This window comes from Rousettus aegyptiacus, unplaced genomic scaffold (genome assembly GCF_014176215.1).
Source record: "Rousettus aegyptiacus isolate mRouAeg1 unplaced genomic scaffold, mRouAeg1.p scaffold_m13_p_1, whole genome shotgun sequence".
NCBI classification, from domain to species: Eukaryota; Metazoa; Chordata; class Mammalia; order Chiroptera; family Pteropodidae; genus Rousettus; species Rousettus aegyptiacus.
In genome coordinates, this window is record NW_023416284.1 from 161218978 (window position 1) to 161236970 (window position 17993).

The window sequence follows — 17993 nt, forward strand, 5'->3', positions numbered from 1 at the left end:
TAGAACTGTGCTCTGTTGGAGTGGAAAGTGGGATAAGAAGCCCAAGCCTCTGTGGATTGATTTGGTTTGAAACTGTGCACTGGTGCTACCATGGCTCACTCAGGGTGCATGATGGAGACTTCGCAGAAACCCTAAATCATGGTAGAAAGGCTGGGAGACCTGGGACGTTAGACTGTCTCTGGTGGCTGGATCTTATGGAAACAAATGGCTAAAGTCACCTGCAACTAAGCACAGTTGGGGAAGTTTATAAACTGTATGAGAAGGAATCAAAATCACCAATAATCACTCTTGAAAAGCAAACAAAAGTACACTAAAAAAAAAAAAAAGCTAAATAAAACAAGCTGTTTTGTTGTTGTCTTTCTGACTTACCAAATGAAAGACAAATCTGGATTTAATAAGGAAAGACTCCATTTGGAAGTTATTGCAATTGGAGGAAAAGGACTGTTGCAGTGGGGAGAACCCTGTGATCATAAGATCTGTAGAAGTCTCATGAGTTAGTAGTATTTTTCTCTTATAGAAGTGCATAAACAAGACTAGAAAGAATTGAATGTGGGGCCTTGGGATGAATGGATGTGATAAGAAGCCAGTCTCTTGGGGGAGGGAGGCAGCTGAGGAGGGGTTGGCTGCTAGCTGGCTCATGCTGAGACTGGGTCAAAGTTCACACACTTGGGGGAAGGGAAGAATCTTAACCAAGGTTTGGTTAACAAGCATTTTGCTCTGATTGATCAGTGGAGACCAGAAGTTTAGTCAATTGATTATTAGGTAAAGAATATAAATTTGGCCTTGTCTGTCTGGCTTGTCATAGGTAAATGAGTGGAGAGGCGGGGCAATTCCCTCAATCTTATCTATGTCATACAGGGAAGGGTGGTTAGTTGCAATAAGCCATTCCCCAGAACACAAACATGAGGATTTCTTTAACCATCACTATTTTCCAAGATCACAAAGCTTTGGTAAAATTCAGCACTGTTAGACATCCAAGAGACTGACAATATGAGAAAGAATGATAATACACAGTGCCGATGGGGGTAGGTATATGGGAGAATGGATTATACCTTGGAGTGTGGCTCTATAAATTGACACAGCCTTTCCACCAACTTTTAAACGAAATGTACTAACTTTTCAGCCCATCGACCACATCTAAGACATCTATACTGAGTAAATGCTTGGACAAATGTGCTAAAATAATACATATCACAATATTATTTTAAATATCAAATATTTGGGAACAACATAAATATCTATCAATGAGGTTCATTAAGGATATTTACACACACATAGCAACGCGTGTGTAAACAAGGATAACGATGGGGAAGAAGCAGTGTGGTGATTAAGAATGTGCTCTCTAGAGTCAGGTTGCCCGGGTTCAAACCCCAGCTCTAGCACTTATTGGGCAACTCATTCTCTCTGCGTCTCCGTTTTCTCACCCGGGAAATAGGAATGTGTGTACCTTCTAGGCTTGTTGGGGAAATTAAATGAGTTAATACATGATAGCATGTAGTGTCCATACAGTAGTATAAATATGATCGTGTAACTAGTGTTACTAGATTTATATTATTGATATCCAAAGTATCTTCCACATATTAAATGTGAAATCCAATTACAAAATGAAATATGTGTTATGATATCATTTAAAAATATAGAGAGAGAGGAAGGGAGAGGAACTATAATATCTGGAAGAATATACGTGCAGATATTAACTTTTTAACTTTTTATTTTATATAATTTTGGAACGATTTAATTTTTTCTTTTAACAAAATTCATGAGAAAGAAAATAAAACCACCTTCTATTTGAAAATAAATAAAAGATATGTAGATATTCAGGGAATGGGGTGGGAGAGGGATACTTATGGCTTAGGGTTATATTTGGCCCTGGGGTAATAATTCTTTGGTCTTTAAAGTTGATTTTCATAGATTTAATTTATAGTGAGATTACTTTAGAATGTAGTCTTTAAAACTTTTAATGTTGAACTACATTACAGAGCTATAGTAATCAAAACAGCATGGCATTGTCATAAAAAATAGACACATGGATCAGTGGAATAGAATAGAGATCCCAGAAATAAGCTCATGCATTTATAGTCAATTAATTTATGACAAAGGAAATAAAAATATACAATGGGTAATAGACAGTCTATTCAGTAAATGGTGTTGGGGAAACTGGACAGCCACATGCAAATGATTAAACATAAGACCTGAAACCATAAAACTTATAGAAGAAAACACACAAGATAAGCTCTTTGACATCAGTCTTAGGAATGACTTTTTGGATTTGACATCAAAAGTAAAGGCAACAAAAGGAAAAATGAACAAGTGAGACCTCGTCAAACTAAAATACTTCTGTGCACAAAAGAAACCACCAATAAAAAAAAAAATTTAAAAAAACCACAGAGTGAGATAAACTATTTGCAAATCATCATATTTCTAATGAGTGATAAATATCCAAGATATAAAAATCAACTCCATCTTCCCTCATCTTACCTTTATTTGATTCTATTTTCCATGGACCTTACTTGGATTTAACTGAAGTTGCATGATTAATGACAAACCTAACGAAAAATTTCTGTTTGGTAGATTGTTATGACATTATTAATGGCATTCAATGAGGAGTGCAGCTCTTGCTTTAGTGGAAGAATAGCATATTATTCTTCATAAGACATCTTAAGTCACTTTTATGAATAGAACTGTAAAACATTGGGTGGGAGCTGTTACGAGCCAGCGAATGGCATCTTGGGGTCAGTTATTTTACCTATTACAAACACTGTCACTTCTGTAAACTGTAAGCACACTGTCAAGGAAAAGTAAAAGAACCAGAAACAGCCAAACAAATACAAATCCACATGTATATAACTTTTCTTTTTCTTGTATGAATAACTAATTGAAGCGCAGAGAGTTTGGAGACATGTACAGGGTCACAGAAATTAGAAATGTGAATTCTATTTGAACTTACTAATTCACTTCAGAGTTTCTTTGAAGAACTTTCTACAACAAATGCCATCAACCTGGTTCTCCCCAAGGCGCGCCTTTCCTCCCCCTCTCCTTATTCCTGGAAGCACTTCTCCCTCTTTTCAGAGTTTTTATCTCAAAACTCTGTGATTGTTTACTTGGCCTCTCCCAAGCTAGGTTATGAAATTATTCAGGCTAGGGATTGTGGCTTTTATCTGCGTTCTTTGCACCTAGCACAGATGTGGGGCACTAGAAGGAACTTAGCATGTGTGAGTAGAAGGACTGGATTTTGTTTTGCCTCCAAGTTTAGAGCAATTTCCTTTATAACAGTGCTACTTTCCCTGGAGCAGTATTTCTCAAAAAGTGTTCTTGACATGCCAGAATCATTTGGGGTGCTTGACCTAAAAAATCACATTTCAGATTTCACTTCAGTCCTAGAAGTTAAAATTTCTGGGTGTAGGGGCCTGGAAATCTTAAACGAGCACCTCATGTGATTCTAATGAGGACAAAAGTTCAAAAATCTTTATTTGAGCTCTCAGGTTTATGGGGCTCCTTTGGGGTTTCTCATGTTGTTTCTGGGTAGCTTTACATTGACATTCTTCCAATATTGTCCCCAAAGCAGATATGCTTTCAAAGTGCTGTTCCGATGCTTTTTTGGGAGGGTGTCATTTTAAAATACACACTTCCCTTCCAGGCATTTACTTTTTCAACTTTTGTGTTATTTGGTCAGCTCAGTATTATTTGGAATGTCCACTAAGAGGCAGCAGAGTACAGGGAAAATAAGAAGGTTGTTAGAGCACAATGGAAATATTACCTTTGAAATAGCTCCATAATAAAGACATGCCAGGAAATAATGGGTAATATCTCCCAATCCCCTTGGGGCAAAATGCTTTTCTCTACTATTTTAGGAGTCTTATTTTCAAGCATCATATTTTTATTACTGTAAATAAATCATTTGTTCTGACTTTGATAAGTCAAAAAATGGAAATTCTTTAAACTATTGAAGAAATTCATTATATTACTTAAACTATATGAGAGAGAATCTTGTATCAATAATATTTTGGTCAAAAAAAACGAATCATGGGAATTTCAGAACATTTGTTATTTGTAAATTATTCAAAGCTTTATATAATAAATTCAGAATCTTGGACAATTTTATTCAGGTCATAATGAAGAATTGTTAAGTCACTACTTTAGCAGATTCTTCCATGTTTAAGTCATCCGGGTCCGGGTGAAGTTTCAGATTACACATTGCACAGAAGGTGGGACAAACAAATTTACTGTGAGGTGTTTGTTTTTCATGTGACTCAAATGTTCTCCTAAGCACTTCACTGTGTCTCCTTTTCTCAGCCGAAGGATACCAAGAAGCAGTGAAAAAAAGTTGCTTGGGTTCCGCAAAATCCAAGAAAAAGAAAAAGAAGTGGATGGTTATAGTCATATTGTTCTTGAAATGTTTGTACTTTCAGCTGTTTACTGTATTCCTGTTTAGTATATCTTTCGGGTGATTTTAATTTAGTTCTCTGTGTTCAAACTTTTATCTTCTATGCCATCCCTTCTGAATATGACTAATTGGATTGGCAAATTTGTGATGGTTAGCAGATAGATGAACAAATATGACTAACTGGAGTAGTAAGTATGTAGAGATTCCATATCTAGTCAGGTAGGCAGTCAAGACTAAAAAATAACTTAATGGGATAGAGCTGAGTACAAATCCTGGCTGTGTTATTCTAGATAACTGAGGAAATTAATAAAAGGAAAGAAAATGAACAGGATAAATAAACAGGGAAACTAACCCAAAAGGGAACACAAATAATGTGGAGAAGATAAGACATCTTTAAACAATTCTTATTAGTACTCATGGAGAGATTCAAGTGTGAATTGCATAAATAGAACAAGAATGGGCTGCAATAAAAAAGGTTAAATCAGGGAACAAGAGAACGTACTTTGAAATGCAACAATTGACTGCCATGCTTCTGTTAGTTACTGAGTAAGATTCAACAGATAAAACAATTCCTTCACATTAAACGACAATACATTTTGGTTATAATCAAAAAGCAATACCTGAAGGCACTGGAAAATGAACACAACCAAACAGATTTTTCTGGGAAGGATGTGTTTGAAGACCGAAAATGTATAAAAAGGAACTTTCCATTTTTATGGTTTTTAACTTAGGGCCAAGCTTAGCAAGGCACATGGGTTGCTGGGAACTTATGGGTATGCCATCTTTCTGGCCTGGAGAACCAGAAAACTGAATGCAGGGTAACTCTGGTCACCAGGAGAGTGTGGGAATCTTAGAAAGGAAAGGCTAGGTTGGGGGTTCCTGAATTCTGTCTGCCTATAGCTCTGGTTAACGCCTGAAGGACACGGGTGCCAAGCAGATTAAACAGTTTAGATAAAGATAATGGCTCTGATTTAAGAGAAGTTGCTACTCAAGAAATAGAGCTTACTAAGTAAAAAGAGATACAACTAAGGAGAGAAAAGTATGGAATTTGGTGTTAAACAAATGGAAACCAGCCTCAAAAATTCCCTGAGTGGACAAAATCATTCTCGTCACACAAGCAAAGCTTAATTTAGTATATTTTGCAAGACTAACTTGACTTGGGCCTTTCTCATTTATGACTCTAGAAATCATAAGCAAAACTTAAACTGTTTCCAAAATTGATACAAGGTAATTGCTAACCAATTTCCTATCATTTAAGAAAATTCTAGTATTACAACCAATGACTGTGAAAATAAACACTCACTGCCTTCTCACTGTTTAAGCTGTTTTATAACAGTACACCCTGGAGCCTCATTCCGTGTTTTGGTTTGAGTGCTCCGGTTCATAAAACATCATTTGGTGTGTGCACAACAAACTTTTACTAATTACTACTTCAGTGATTCATTAGTTTTACTTCTGCTATTTCTGCACTTTTGACAAGAGTCTCCACAACTTAATACTCATAATGCCCAGAATACAGTCCAAAATTATTTAATGTACAAAGAGCCAGAAAAGTGGGATATATTCTCAAAAAAAAAAAAAAATCAATTGAGACCAACCTTGAGATAACAAACATGAATAAAGAGATAAGGATCTTAAAGCAGTTCCTATAACTATCCTCAAAGATGTAAAACAAAATGTGCTAGTCATAAATGAAACATGGGAAATCTCAGCAGAGAATTAAAAACAATAAATATACCAAATAAAAATTCTAGAACTGACAAAAATATATTTGAAATAAAATATTGCTGAATGAGCTCAGTTAAATGGAAGTTACAGAGAAAATAGTAGTGAAGTTGAAGACAGATCATTAAAAATTATCCGGTATTAGGACCAGACAAGTAAAAAAAAAAAAAAAAAAAAAAAAAAAAAATTATAAAAAAAAGAACATAGCCTCAGGGACTTGCTGGATTTATATATATCCAGTGGTTTAACATAGTATTGTTGCAGTGCTATTAAGAGAGGAGAAAGATTAGAGAGCCGAAAAAAAGTGATAAAATAATAGCTAAATATTTCTCCTAAATGCCACATTTAGGATTTCTAAATTTCTGAAAATCGAGGTTCTGAGTAATTAAGTAACTTATTATACAGGTGACAGAGATACAATTTGAGTATGAGTTTTCCTAAATCTCCGGTCTGTGTTCTTAATTACCTCACTTTCTGCCTTAATAATAGGTGTTCGTTAAATAAACAAATAAAATAAACTTTGAAAAACAAAACAAAATAATCCATAGTATTTTCGGTGCAATGAGTCAACTTTTGCTAGACAAAATCACCTAAATAAAGTTTGTATGATGAAACTAAACTCTTGAAATTAAATCAAAATGCTGATTGGTTTATTTTGTTTTATCCCTTTAATGTAGACCTAATCTGCCCCAAACAGTAACTAGCCACAAATGGCTAATTTAACTTCAATTAATAAAAGTTAAATTAAACTTAAAAATCAGTTTCTAAGTCACACTAACCACATTTCAAATATTTAATAACCACAAGTAGCTAGGAGATATCATATTGAACAGTGCAGATTATAGACTGTTTCACCACAGAAAGTTTTATTAGATAGCTCTGTTCTATACTATTCGTGATTCAAATTAACTGTCTCTTCTTCAAGAGCATTAAATCAGAAAGGACACAAAATCCTGTCTCTTCTGCTCTAAAGCTTCAAAAATGTCCAAGAATGTTATAGGGAATCATTGTTTTAAAGCAAATGTTAAAAAAGAAATGTAACAATATGGACCTGACACTTGGCAAATATTTCCTTCGGCATCCCTCCTCTTAGGGTCCCACTGTGTCCTTGTGCTGGCCTGTGACTGCTCTATGTTCAAGATTATCCAACAAGCATCTGACTTTTCTGCACTTTCTATTATACAATGAATGGCTCTAGTTTCTCATTCACTCAGCCCAATGCTTTATGCTCTGCAGGAATGGATTGTCTACGGGTGTAATGTGATAATAGATATGAAAAATATTCTTCTACATTCCTCCTCACAGTTAAAATACACCCTCCAGATTGCTCTTAAAGATGACACTTTACTGAGAATTTCCAGCATCGTGAAAAGTCAAAAAGAACTTAAACTTTTTATCACATCGTTTTGAGGAGGACAGGTAACATACCTGTGTCTGTGCTCTTTCTAATTAATTATTTATATCAGTAGAAAATAATTCTGTTGCATTGATTAAACTCTATTTCAAACTGTTTTCCTAGACACAAATGTAACAGATAGGGCCAATTCCCATTTTTTAATTTCACTAGAACAATGTTCTTTTTTTGCATCCTCTTTTTCTTTAATTCATGGGGATGATGTTATTGAGATAGAAATATTTTTAACGACTATTCTAATTTGTCAAATGGCCTCAGAGAGAGGAATGGTTAGGGGTGGGGATAATGAAACAGAAAGATATGTAGATATAAGTATATATGCATATGTTCAATGGCTAGCCCTACTTAATATTGGACTGTAATGTTTTGTTTTGTTTTGTTTTTGTAATCTTGACGACTAGTGGGGTAATTAAGACAGGGTTTGGAGATAAGAAGCAAACACTCATTTAAAATATCTAGTTAATTTTAAGTCTCAGGAACCAGAGAATCAATACATCTTTGGGGCAAACTGCTCTTCCCATTTGAGGAAAAATAAGTAGAATAATAACTATAAGTAAACACAAAGCTATTTCTAGGATCCTACACTTTCAACAGAGGCCAGACTTAATGGTATTGACATAAACGGCAATTATAATAGTACAGTCTCTAGCTCAAAAATTAAGATTTAGGTGTAAGGTTGCACTTTTTTAATGGTCAAATGAAGTAAAAACTAATTATTCAGTATTATTTGTTCCCCATTTGAACCTTGGATGACTTAGCATAAATCCATTCTTTTCAGAGGCATGATTAGGCTAGACAACACTCCAGAGTATCCTGGTTGTTACCCACTCTCTGTGGTAGGGTTCACGCTATAGTTTTTGTTTTTTCTTTAAGGATGGGAAGGTGAGGGGCTAAGTGAGCTATTATTTATTTTAATCGATGTTATTCATTTTAGACATCTAAAACTGGCTGTTAGCCCAGAAAATACATACACACAGATTACATTAGTATCAGTCCGATAAGAACTGTCCTCCAATTCATCTTGAGCTATTTAAGCCATGAGTAAATATAAAAGGAAAAATACAAACTCAAAATATACGCAATAAAAGAAATATATTCATCAAATAAGTTTAGCCAGATATTATGAGTAAATGTTTCTTCAGTCTTCACACCCTATACTATAGGGATTTTTGAGGTTATAATTTGAGGAGATGTAATTTATGTCTTCCTTCTTGTCATCACTGCTGAAGTGGTTACTCAGGGGAGATAACTTAGTAAATAAAATTCAACTTTTGGTAGCCTAATTATTTCTCAGACCAGGTGGTTACAGGTGAGATTTCAAAAGGTAAAGTAACACAATAAAGAGATTTTCTAATGATTAGCCAATTCAATAATATACGTAATAATAATATATATCATTGGATTAAGTATATCACCATTTATTTAGTATTAAATTTGACTACAATTTTAATGGCTTTCTGAAATAGGTTCCCACTCTAAATATATTAAAAACTTAGGAATAAATGCTTATTGGGAAGACCAAATGGTTATAGTTAATACGAAAAAAAAAAAAGGTAGGGAAATTATTAACTTTTATTTTAACTAGAGATATTTTCTCTTCCAGAAGCATTTCAAATCGCCATCTCCTTCTTGCTTTAAATTGCTGAAATAGGAATTCTGAGAACTTTAAAACAATTCAAACAAGAAGGCAATGGTGAACGATTTCTCCCAAGCTGAAGCTGTGGAGCTTTGCTATGAGAACGTGAATGGATCCTGTGTTAAAACTCCTTACTCACCAGGACCTCGAGCCATTCTGTATGCAATCCTCGGTTTGGGGGCAGTACTAGCTGTGTTTGGGAACTTACTGGTCATGATTGCTATCCTGCACTTCAAACAGCTGCACACACCTACAAATTTTCTAATCGCCTCCCTGGCCTGTGCTGACTTCTTGGTGGGAGTGACCGTGATGCCCTTCAGTACAGTGAGGTCTGTGGAAAGCTGCTGGTATTTTGGGGAGAGTTACTGTAAATTTCATACGTGTTTTGATACTTCCTTCTGTTTTGCTTCTTTATTTCATTTATGCTGTATCTCTATTGACAGATATATTGCTGTTACTGATCCTTTGACCTATCCAACCAAGTTTACTGTCTCTGTGTCAGGAATATGCATTGTTCTCTCTTGGTTCTTTTCTGTCACATACAGTTTTTCTATTTTTTACACTGGGGCCAATGAAGAAGGAATTGAGGAACTAGTAGTTGCTCTTACCTGTGTGGGAGGCTGCCAGGCTCCATTGAATCAAAATTGGGTTTTACTTTGTTTTCTCCTCTTCTTTGTACCCACAGTTGCCATGGTGTTTATATATGGTAAGATATTTTTGGTGGCTAAATATCAGGTTAGGAAGATAGAAAGTACAGCCAACCAAGCTCAGTCCTCCTCAGAGAGTTACAAGGAAAGAGTAGCAAAGAGAGAGAGAAAAGCTGCTAAAACACTGGGTATTGCTATGGCAGCATTTCTTGTCTCTTGGTTACCATACATTATTGATGCTGTGATTGATGCTTATATGAATTTCATAACTCCTCCTTATGTTTATGAGATTTTAGTGTGGTGTGTTTATTATAATTCAGCTATGAATCCCTTGATATATGCTTTCTTTTACCCATGGTTTCGGAAGGCAATAAAACTTATTGTAAGTGGCAAAGTCTTAAGGAGTGATTCATCAACGATTAACTTATTTTCTGAGGAACCAGATACAGATTAACTAGATTACTGAAGAGTCTTCCAAACTAACTGGAATTAAGTTCAAGTGCAAAATTAAACATTTGAATCTAGAGAGATAAGTATAATCATTTGCCAAGTAGGCAGATTTTACATTCAACAGTTAGTTTGTTCTAAAGCATTTGTCATCTTCATGTATTTTGGCACCATTTTTTAGGATTTAGTGATAAATCAATAAAATTTGCTAACCACTTCCTATTTTTATGTTTTCTAATTTTTACAATAATTTTAATACTTTCTCTGACTTCCCTACTTGTTTCTTCAAATAATTTGAAACTTTGCAGTTTCTCCTAAATTTATTACCAATATTCAGTTGTCTAAAATCCATAGAGGGAAAAAAAAAGCTCCTGCCTAACTTCTAAGTTATAGTCTTTGGAGACGAAATCTTTAAAGTATATTTTGTTTGGAAATTAAAATAAGGTTATAAATTCTTGAAACCTCTTTAAATCTAAAACGACTTTATAGAAAGCTAGAATGTGGAACTTCCTAATAATTGGATTGTCTGAAAAACACCGGAACTCTTGTGCTTTCTAAACCCTGACAACACTTCTCTCCATTTTAGAAAGACTATGTTCACAAGAATATGTATAGTGATTATGTGATTATACACTATACCTTACTTTTGAAGAACATAGTTTATTATGGCAAATAAGCATGTCAACAAAAAACTGGCTTCTGTACTTTTTAAAAGTAATTTGAAGCAAAATAATTTTATAAAAAAGCTAATTCAAATTAACATTTTTTTTTACTTTTGAGTTTTTTCTTTGTACTAGACACAACATTGAAAATATAAAGATGAGTGACCCAAATATAATCAAGGATTATTTCAAAATAGCAAATAACCAAATTGATGTTGTATTTTTCTTATCTGATAAAATTTCTTAGTTACATAAATTTTAATTAAAAATATATGTTAAAAATATATAGGCTCACAGATTTATTAAGGATTCTACTGCTATCAACACAAAATTAACACTTGGGGTTTATGCCATTTTTGTTAACCCAAGCTACCAGGCACGATTGCTGAAGCCCTAACACTTTTCACCCCTGCAACCTGAGGAATTAATCCTTTGCTGTTTCTACTTCTCTGTCTTTCTGGCTCCTTATTAAAATCCTACAGTTAGTGCTTTTGATTGAATGAGGCTTCACTTGGTTATGTTCTCATGCATAAGAGGCGAGTAAAAAAATATATATATATATATATGTTGATATGTTGGGTGTTCTGAAATAAAGTAAAACTTAAAAAAAAAAATAATAATAGAGTGATTTGCCCTTTAAAGTCTTTGAATCACAGCCTTAAATCTTTGTTTAGGTAGCTGATTTTCACAGACTATTCTATAATACACTTGTTTTATGAAATGAAGAGATAACTAAGTAAATAGAGCTAGATAAACATTACATATTTATAAATGAAACAGTTTAGAAGTACTTTATACAAGATTAAGCTGTTTCGTACTTGTCTGTTAATGCTTTTCAAATAGAGCTGACAGTATTTAGGAGAAAAAAAAATTAAAGATAAAAGAGGGTCAAAGGAATATGAAAGTCTTCATAGAAGAATACTTTGTGATTCAGACCATATGTGAAAAAACAGGTCTACTGACCATCTTTCAAATGATCACAGTTGAGGTCTCATGCTCTCACTCCTTAAGAAGAACTCAAAGTGTGTGTACCTTTGGTGGTGAGTCAGTATGTTGATTGCACAGAAATATGTTTCTTTCCTCAATTGCAAGTGTAAACTTATACTGACACTCATAAATAATAATAAAAAAAAACTATTTGTAGGAACTTAAAGGTATATACTATTTTGTTCACTTAGATTATATTTTATATAGAATATAATAGTTGAACTGATCGCAGTAATAAATACTGTTCTGTGATATTTTTAAACACTATTAACATCAGTAAGTGGGAAATACACTTCAAATTTAACTGTTCTTGTTTATTTTTCTATTCTTCTAGTAACTGTTCATAAAATCTTTTGATTAAAAAAAAAAAACACTTGAGTATTTTCCCCCAAATGAACTAGATCATTAAATACCTCTTTTCTCTTTTATGTCTCATTTATTTATACAAATAAACTATTAACTTCTTAGCCATATGCATATGAAATTGCTGTAGGGCTATATTTAGAACAAAACACACTGAAGATGGAAATAGGTCCTCTGCAAGAATGTTTGCAATGTAAAATCTGACCTTTAAATGGTGTTGAGCTTAACCTCTTAATCCTGTTGAGTTTTGCTTCCCAAATTATCTGCTTCAGCCAATGGAGGGTTGCAGAACTATTGCAAAAAAACAATAAATCCACTTATGCCCTAGGCTGTCCCCTGCATAGATACTATGTCTTTTATATATATGTACTATTATTACATATTTATTTTGTATTAATATACTACAAATCTACTTAAAATCATTACTGAATTAATAATAGTTTTTGTTCACATGCATCTTTCTCAATCAGTTGATATGAAAAGTACAACTGTTACATTATGTGGAGTTTTATGTATATATATATATATATATTTAAATATTAAAATAAAGTATTCAAATAGAGAAAGGTACAGAACAATTGCTATAATTTGCCTCAGTGTTGGGATTAGAGCAACTTTAGCATTTAGTGGCTGAGCTGTAAGTAATCCATCAATAACAAATTATAAAAACAGACTAGACCATCATCCTTTTAGAGAACTACAAATGTAACTGAATATGGCTATAACAGCATTTATTCATTACTGATGTAATTGATGGTTACTTCAACTTTATGAGTGCCCCATGTGTTTACCATCTTGTAAGATGCCATGTATATTTTTCTTCACCTATGATGCCTTTGACTTATATTTTTACTCTTCATTTTTGATACATTACAACCAACTTAATACCAGTCTTAAAGAATGATTTTTCAGCATTGTATCTGTATTCAAAAAAGGTAGAAATATATAGGTAATATTAATTTAAAAATCAAATTAATTTGAAGTGAATGTTAAAGAAAATATGCCCTTGATACACAGGAAATGTATTCTGATTACTATATTTTAAAACTAAGTCTGTTGCAGTACATGAGCAATAATTTTTATATGTTTTCAGCCTTTAGACAGTTGTTTCTAAACTTTAGATAACAAGTAGTTTGATATTTACTAATAGTACTAAATTCTTATGTACTTTTTATTCGCTGGTAATTGTTCACATAATTTCAATACTTAGTGTAAGGACTTGCACTTAGTCTCTAAAGATACTTTTTAAGAACATAAATGATTAATTCTTTATTTCCCTTTTATGGTCTATTAGTTTTTTACATTAAAAAAAAATCTGCTTTCTTTTTCTTCATTTGGTTTTCTAAAATAGAAAATTTTCAATAATCAAAGTTTGGGGAAAATTCAGCTTTAGCCTATTGATAAGTTTTGTCTAATCCTGTCACTAAATACATAATTTTATATTTAATCAGAAAAAACTGCTGGAGAATTTAAACTTCTATTATACTGAGTAACCTTACTTTTCCCCCTCCAATTCTTTGCTCTGAACGTGAAGGACCTGTATACATTGACTTTTAACATCAAAACTGGGTTTGTGACAAATTCATTATTTGTTGTTAAAAAAAGAATGATAGATTTGGATAAATATTGAATTTTCCAGCTAAACTTTTAGAAGTCAACTATTACTATTGGAGTCTATCATATAGTTAGATTTTTTTCCTCTCCCTTCCTAAAGCATTTCTTCTATTAACTATTTAATTATTTATTAAGCTTTATGGAGAATATCCTCATGCTTTGTGGTTTTTGAATCATTTTTCCAGGTTGTTTCTCTGGTCTCTAGTAATTTTAGCTAGTACTTATGTCATACTGGAAGGGTGAGAAGAATATTATGATTGCATAAGATACACTTATCATTACAGACTTCTAATTTTGTTTTCGCTTTTCTTCAGCATGTTAAAACAGATAAACTCTTTTATTTTTCCCAGCTCCAACATTAATTTATGCTGAAATTGTCTTTTGTATTTTGAGAAATACTTTGATATTCTAAAAAAACATGTGGGAATACATGAGAGCACTGTAAATATCAAACATACACCTTCTTTTATCCACAAAAGCTTATACACTATCAGAGTCCAGAGTGAGGTTGTAAATCCAGGCTATCTGGGTTTGAATCCCATCTCTGCCAACTACTGGCTTCTACCTTGATTAAGTCACTTATCCTTTGTACATTTTAGTTGCTTAGCTATACAGTGGAAATTATAATGTAATGTTCTCATTTAATTCAGCCGATGGTCTAGCATCTCATATTATTGGTAGGAAAGGATGCAGAGCAAACAGGTCGATTATAGCCAGTGGTGCTAGGGAGCTCTTAAAAGATGGTAGAAAGTAGACACAAGGCAGGTGGGGGACTCCCGAGTGGATTTTGCCTGCCTCATAAATTTAACCAAGATGAGTCATAAACATATATTGTCTTATCTTTAAAGTGATCTATCCTGCTTAGTTTAGCATTGTCCTTAGAAACTGGTTAAATATTGTCCTTTGGCATTAGATACAGTTGAGTCCTTATCTTTGTGACTGTTACTCGTGTATATGTGTGAACAGAATATAATATAAATGTCAGCTCCTATGTAATGCCTGGGAAGAGAGCCTAAACCTTTTCATTTCTGAAAAATGATGTTTGCTTTTCTGACTGGCGTATCACTTCCATTTTATGAAGAATTCTTCTGGGTCCACCCAACTTTATGACTTGGAAGATCCAAGAAGAACCACTTTATGATGGGCAGTTAAAAACACAGGATCGCTTGGTGTCACATGGTCCAGTGCTCCTTCACTACTTGAACTCAGTAGCACAAAAAGAGTCATCTTTCGAAACATGCTTTATCCTCCACTGTGAAGAGCATGGCCTTATTCCAGAAACCCAGAGGACTACATTGAGTTTCTCTCACTGGAGCCTTTCATCAAATCTACACTGCATCTTTTTCCACTAGTAACACCTCCAGTACCACAAGGTCACTGAATTGTATGGCAGTTATGCTGCAGCCCAAACCGGTTGCAGAACCCTTTCCTACTCCGGGCTGCACACAAAGCCTGCACACAAAGCCTGCACACATATACTAGGTAACAAAAAAATTTTTGTTACCTAGTATATGAACCAGGAGCAGTATTCTTAAGGGTTGAATATGTTGCCTCCAGATCCTGAAGAGGTCTGCCAGGTGTTGTGCTTTTTTCTTTGGTATAGGGGATGTAAGATGCAGTCAATTGTCTTTTACTTGGGATGGTACATCCTTGACTACTTTAATGAAGATAAGAGTCCCTGAACCTGCACAAGGTTTATCTGCAAATTTCTAAGAAACATGTATCTTAACAAGGCTATGAATGAGGTACTTAGTATGCTAGGTGGCCCTTGCTCATCCTGCCTGATCAACAGAATTCCATCAATGTAATAAATCAATATGGTCTTCCATAGGATGTTCAGATGGTCCAGATTCCCTTCTTAAAGAGGGATTTGAGTGTCTCTCTGGGTCTGCCACAAAGACACAGTGAATAATAAAGATATTCTTTTAAAGATGATAATAAATCAAATAAAAGTAAACAATAGATTTAGCTGAGAACATATAATGCAATGAAAATGTTGGTCCCAATCCAATAAGCCTTCAGATTGCTATTTAAGGCAGAGTTCATAACCAATGTGCTGCAAATGGGTTAAGAGAATGCCTGGAGATACCGATCCATGAAGTACTCTGGGAAGTCAGACTGGGTCCGGGGTGGCCAGTGCTACTTGGCCAGCAGGCTCAAGACATGAGGAGCTTCCCTGAGTTCCTTCTGGTGGTTGCCCAAGCTGAGCTTGGTCTGACAATATGCTGACCAGGGAGCTCTCCAGAACCTCTCTCATGAGAATTCCACCTTCCTGACCTAATCCTCTCCTAAAAGCCCCACCTCTAAACACCATCATATTAGAGACTAAATTTCTATATATAAATTTTGAAGGGACACAAACATTTAGTCTTTGGCGATATGTTACCATGTATAATAAAGTGAAAAAAAGATTTGGGGTCATCAATCCAAACCCAAGTATGAATAAATAATTTCCCAGAAAGAAACAACTGGCCCTGGATCTGTCTGTGTCTTTATTTCTCCCTAAGCTAGCAGCTTTCTAAAAGCCAAAGTCCTAGGTGGAACTGAGGCAAAATTATTTTGTTTCTGCATCCTTTTCCCTCGTGCTTTGAGGTGAAGAGCCTCACCCCAGCCTCTGGCTTTGAGTAGTGAGCTGTACATTGTTTCCTGTGTGGGATGGGATGCTTTGAGACTCCTTTACAGGAGTAGAAATCCTGAATTCCACTGCTACTTCTGGACTGGAAACCTCTACGTCCTCATTGTCGGCTCTGCTCACATTTGGTGTTGCTTTTCCTTTTCTTGTGCACAGAGAAGATTCTCTCACCAATAAACTTTGCTGTATCTTTCCCTCCACTGCCCTTTTTATATGCCTGCCCTTTCCACGTATTTGGAGCACAGGGGTTGATGATGATGGATGTCTAATGGAGCTATCTTGACAGGAAGTCTTAATGAAATCTTTATCTTGTCTGAGCAGTAAAGGTGGAAGAGAAAAAAAACCTCTTTTATCTTTTATATTTTTAAGTCTTTACTTTTTGACTTGAGCACGTTTTTTGTTCTTAAAAGGTAAAAACTTGAAGGTTTTATTTTCCAGCTTCTCTCCTGATGAGAGGTGCCCGTCCTTCTAACTTTACAGATGTCCAGACACAGACATCTCACAGGGGTAGCAGGAGCAGCAGGACACCATCTTCCATGGATCGTACATCACTTCAGCAGCAGAAGCAGGTAGATGCCTGGGGTGGGCAGAATAATGGCCCCACACCCCCTTCGCCGCCCCTGGTTCCAGAACCTGAGATTGTGTCATTTTACGTGGCAAAAGGGACTTTACAGATGTGTTTAAATTAAGGATTTTGAGATGGAGGAGATTATTCTGGATTATCCAGTGGGCCTAATGTAATTCGAAAGATCACAAAAAGTGAAAGAAGAAGGAAAAAGTCCGTGTCAAAGTCAGACAGAGATTTGAAGATGCCATACTGTTGGTTTTATGGATGAGAAACATACTATAAGCTAAGGAATACGAGTGGCCTCTAGAAATTGGGAAAGGCAAGAAATGGATCCTCCCCGAAAGCCTCTGGAAGGAATGCAGCATTGCCGGTACCTTGATTTTAGTCTCATGAGAACCATTTCAAATTTCTAACCTCCAGAACTGTAAGCTAATAAATTTGTGTTGCTTTAAGCCGCTGAGTTTGTGGTAATTTGTTACAGCAGCAATAGGACGCTAACCCAATGCCATGATCCTGAGGCAGGCACCCCATGTATGGCTGCGGCATCCCTGGTCAACCTGGTGGTCACCTAACGAACAAACCCAGACATCATTACTCAGTCAGCAGCACTCGGGGACTTCACTCTCCTGATATAGGGCAGATCATAGCCCTTTGTTTTTAAGAAATCTTTCCTAGCTCTACTCCTCTGAATCTAATCTTTCAGAGCCTGGATCTGTGCTTATTTGCTTCCCTGCTTGGCCATAAAATTTTTCCAATCAGAGCCCACTATTTGTCTCATATTCTGTTAGTTTTTCTTTAGCACCCCCAGAATAAAGTAATAAATAAATCAAATCAAAACAAAACAAAAATAGCCACATGGATGTTCTCCGAATCCATTTCTCCTGCTATCAACTCCTATTTATAGTTGACTTAGG

General features: G+C 34.9%; 1 protein-coding gene across 1 annotated transcript; it reads left to right on the forward strand.

The window, feature by feature from the left end:
* Positions 1-9171: 9171 nt before the first annotated feature.
* LOC107504447 (trace amine-associated receptor 9) lies at positions 9172-17494 on the forward strand. Its single transcript, XM_016133646.2, has 2 exons — positions 9172-9488; positions 16950-17494. The coding sequence occupies exons 1-2, from the start codon at positions 9214-9216 to the stop codon at positions 16981-16983; spliced, it is 309 nt and encodes a 102-aa protein (XP_015989132.2). The 5' UTR covers positions 9172-9213; the 3' UTR covers positions 16984-17494.
* The last annotated feature ends 499 nt before the right edge of the window (positions 17495-17993 follow it).

Excerpts from the sequence above, each read along its gene's own strand:
- LOC107504447 (XM_016133646.2), top strand. The coding sequence starts at position 9,214 with ATGGTGAACGATTTCTCCCAAGCTGAAGCTGTGGAGCTTTGCTATGAG. Across the intron at positions 9,489-16,949 it reads ATGCCCTTCAGTACAGTGAG|CTTCTCTCCTGATGAGAGGT; the intron begins GTCTGTGGAAAG and ends TTTATTTTCCAG.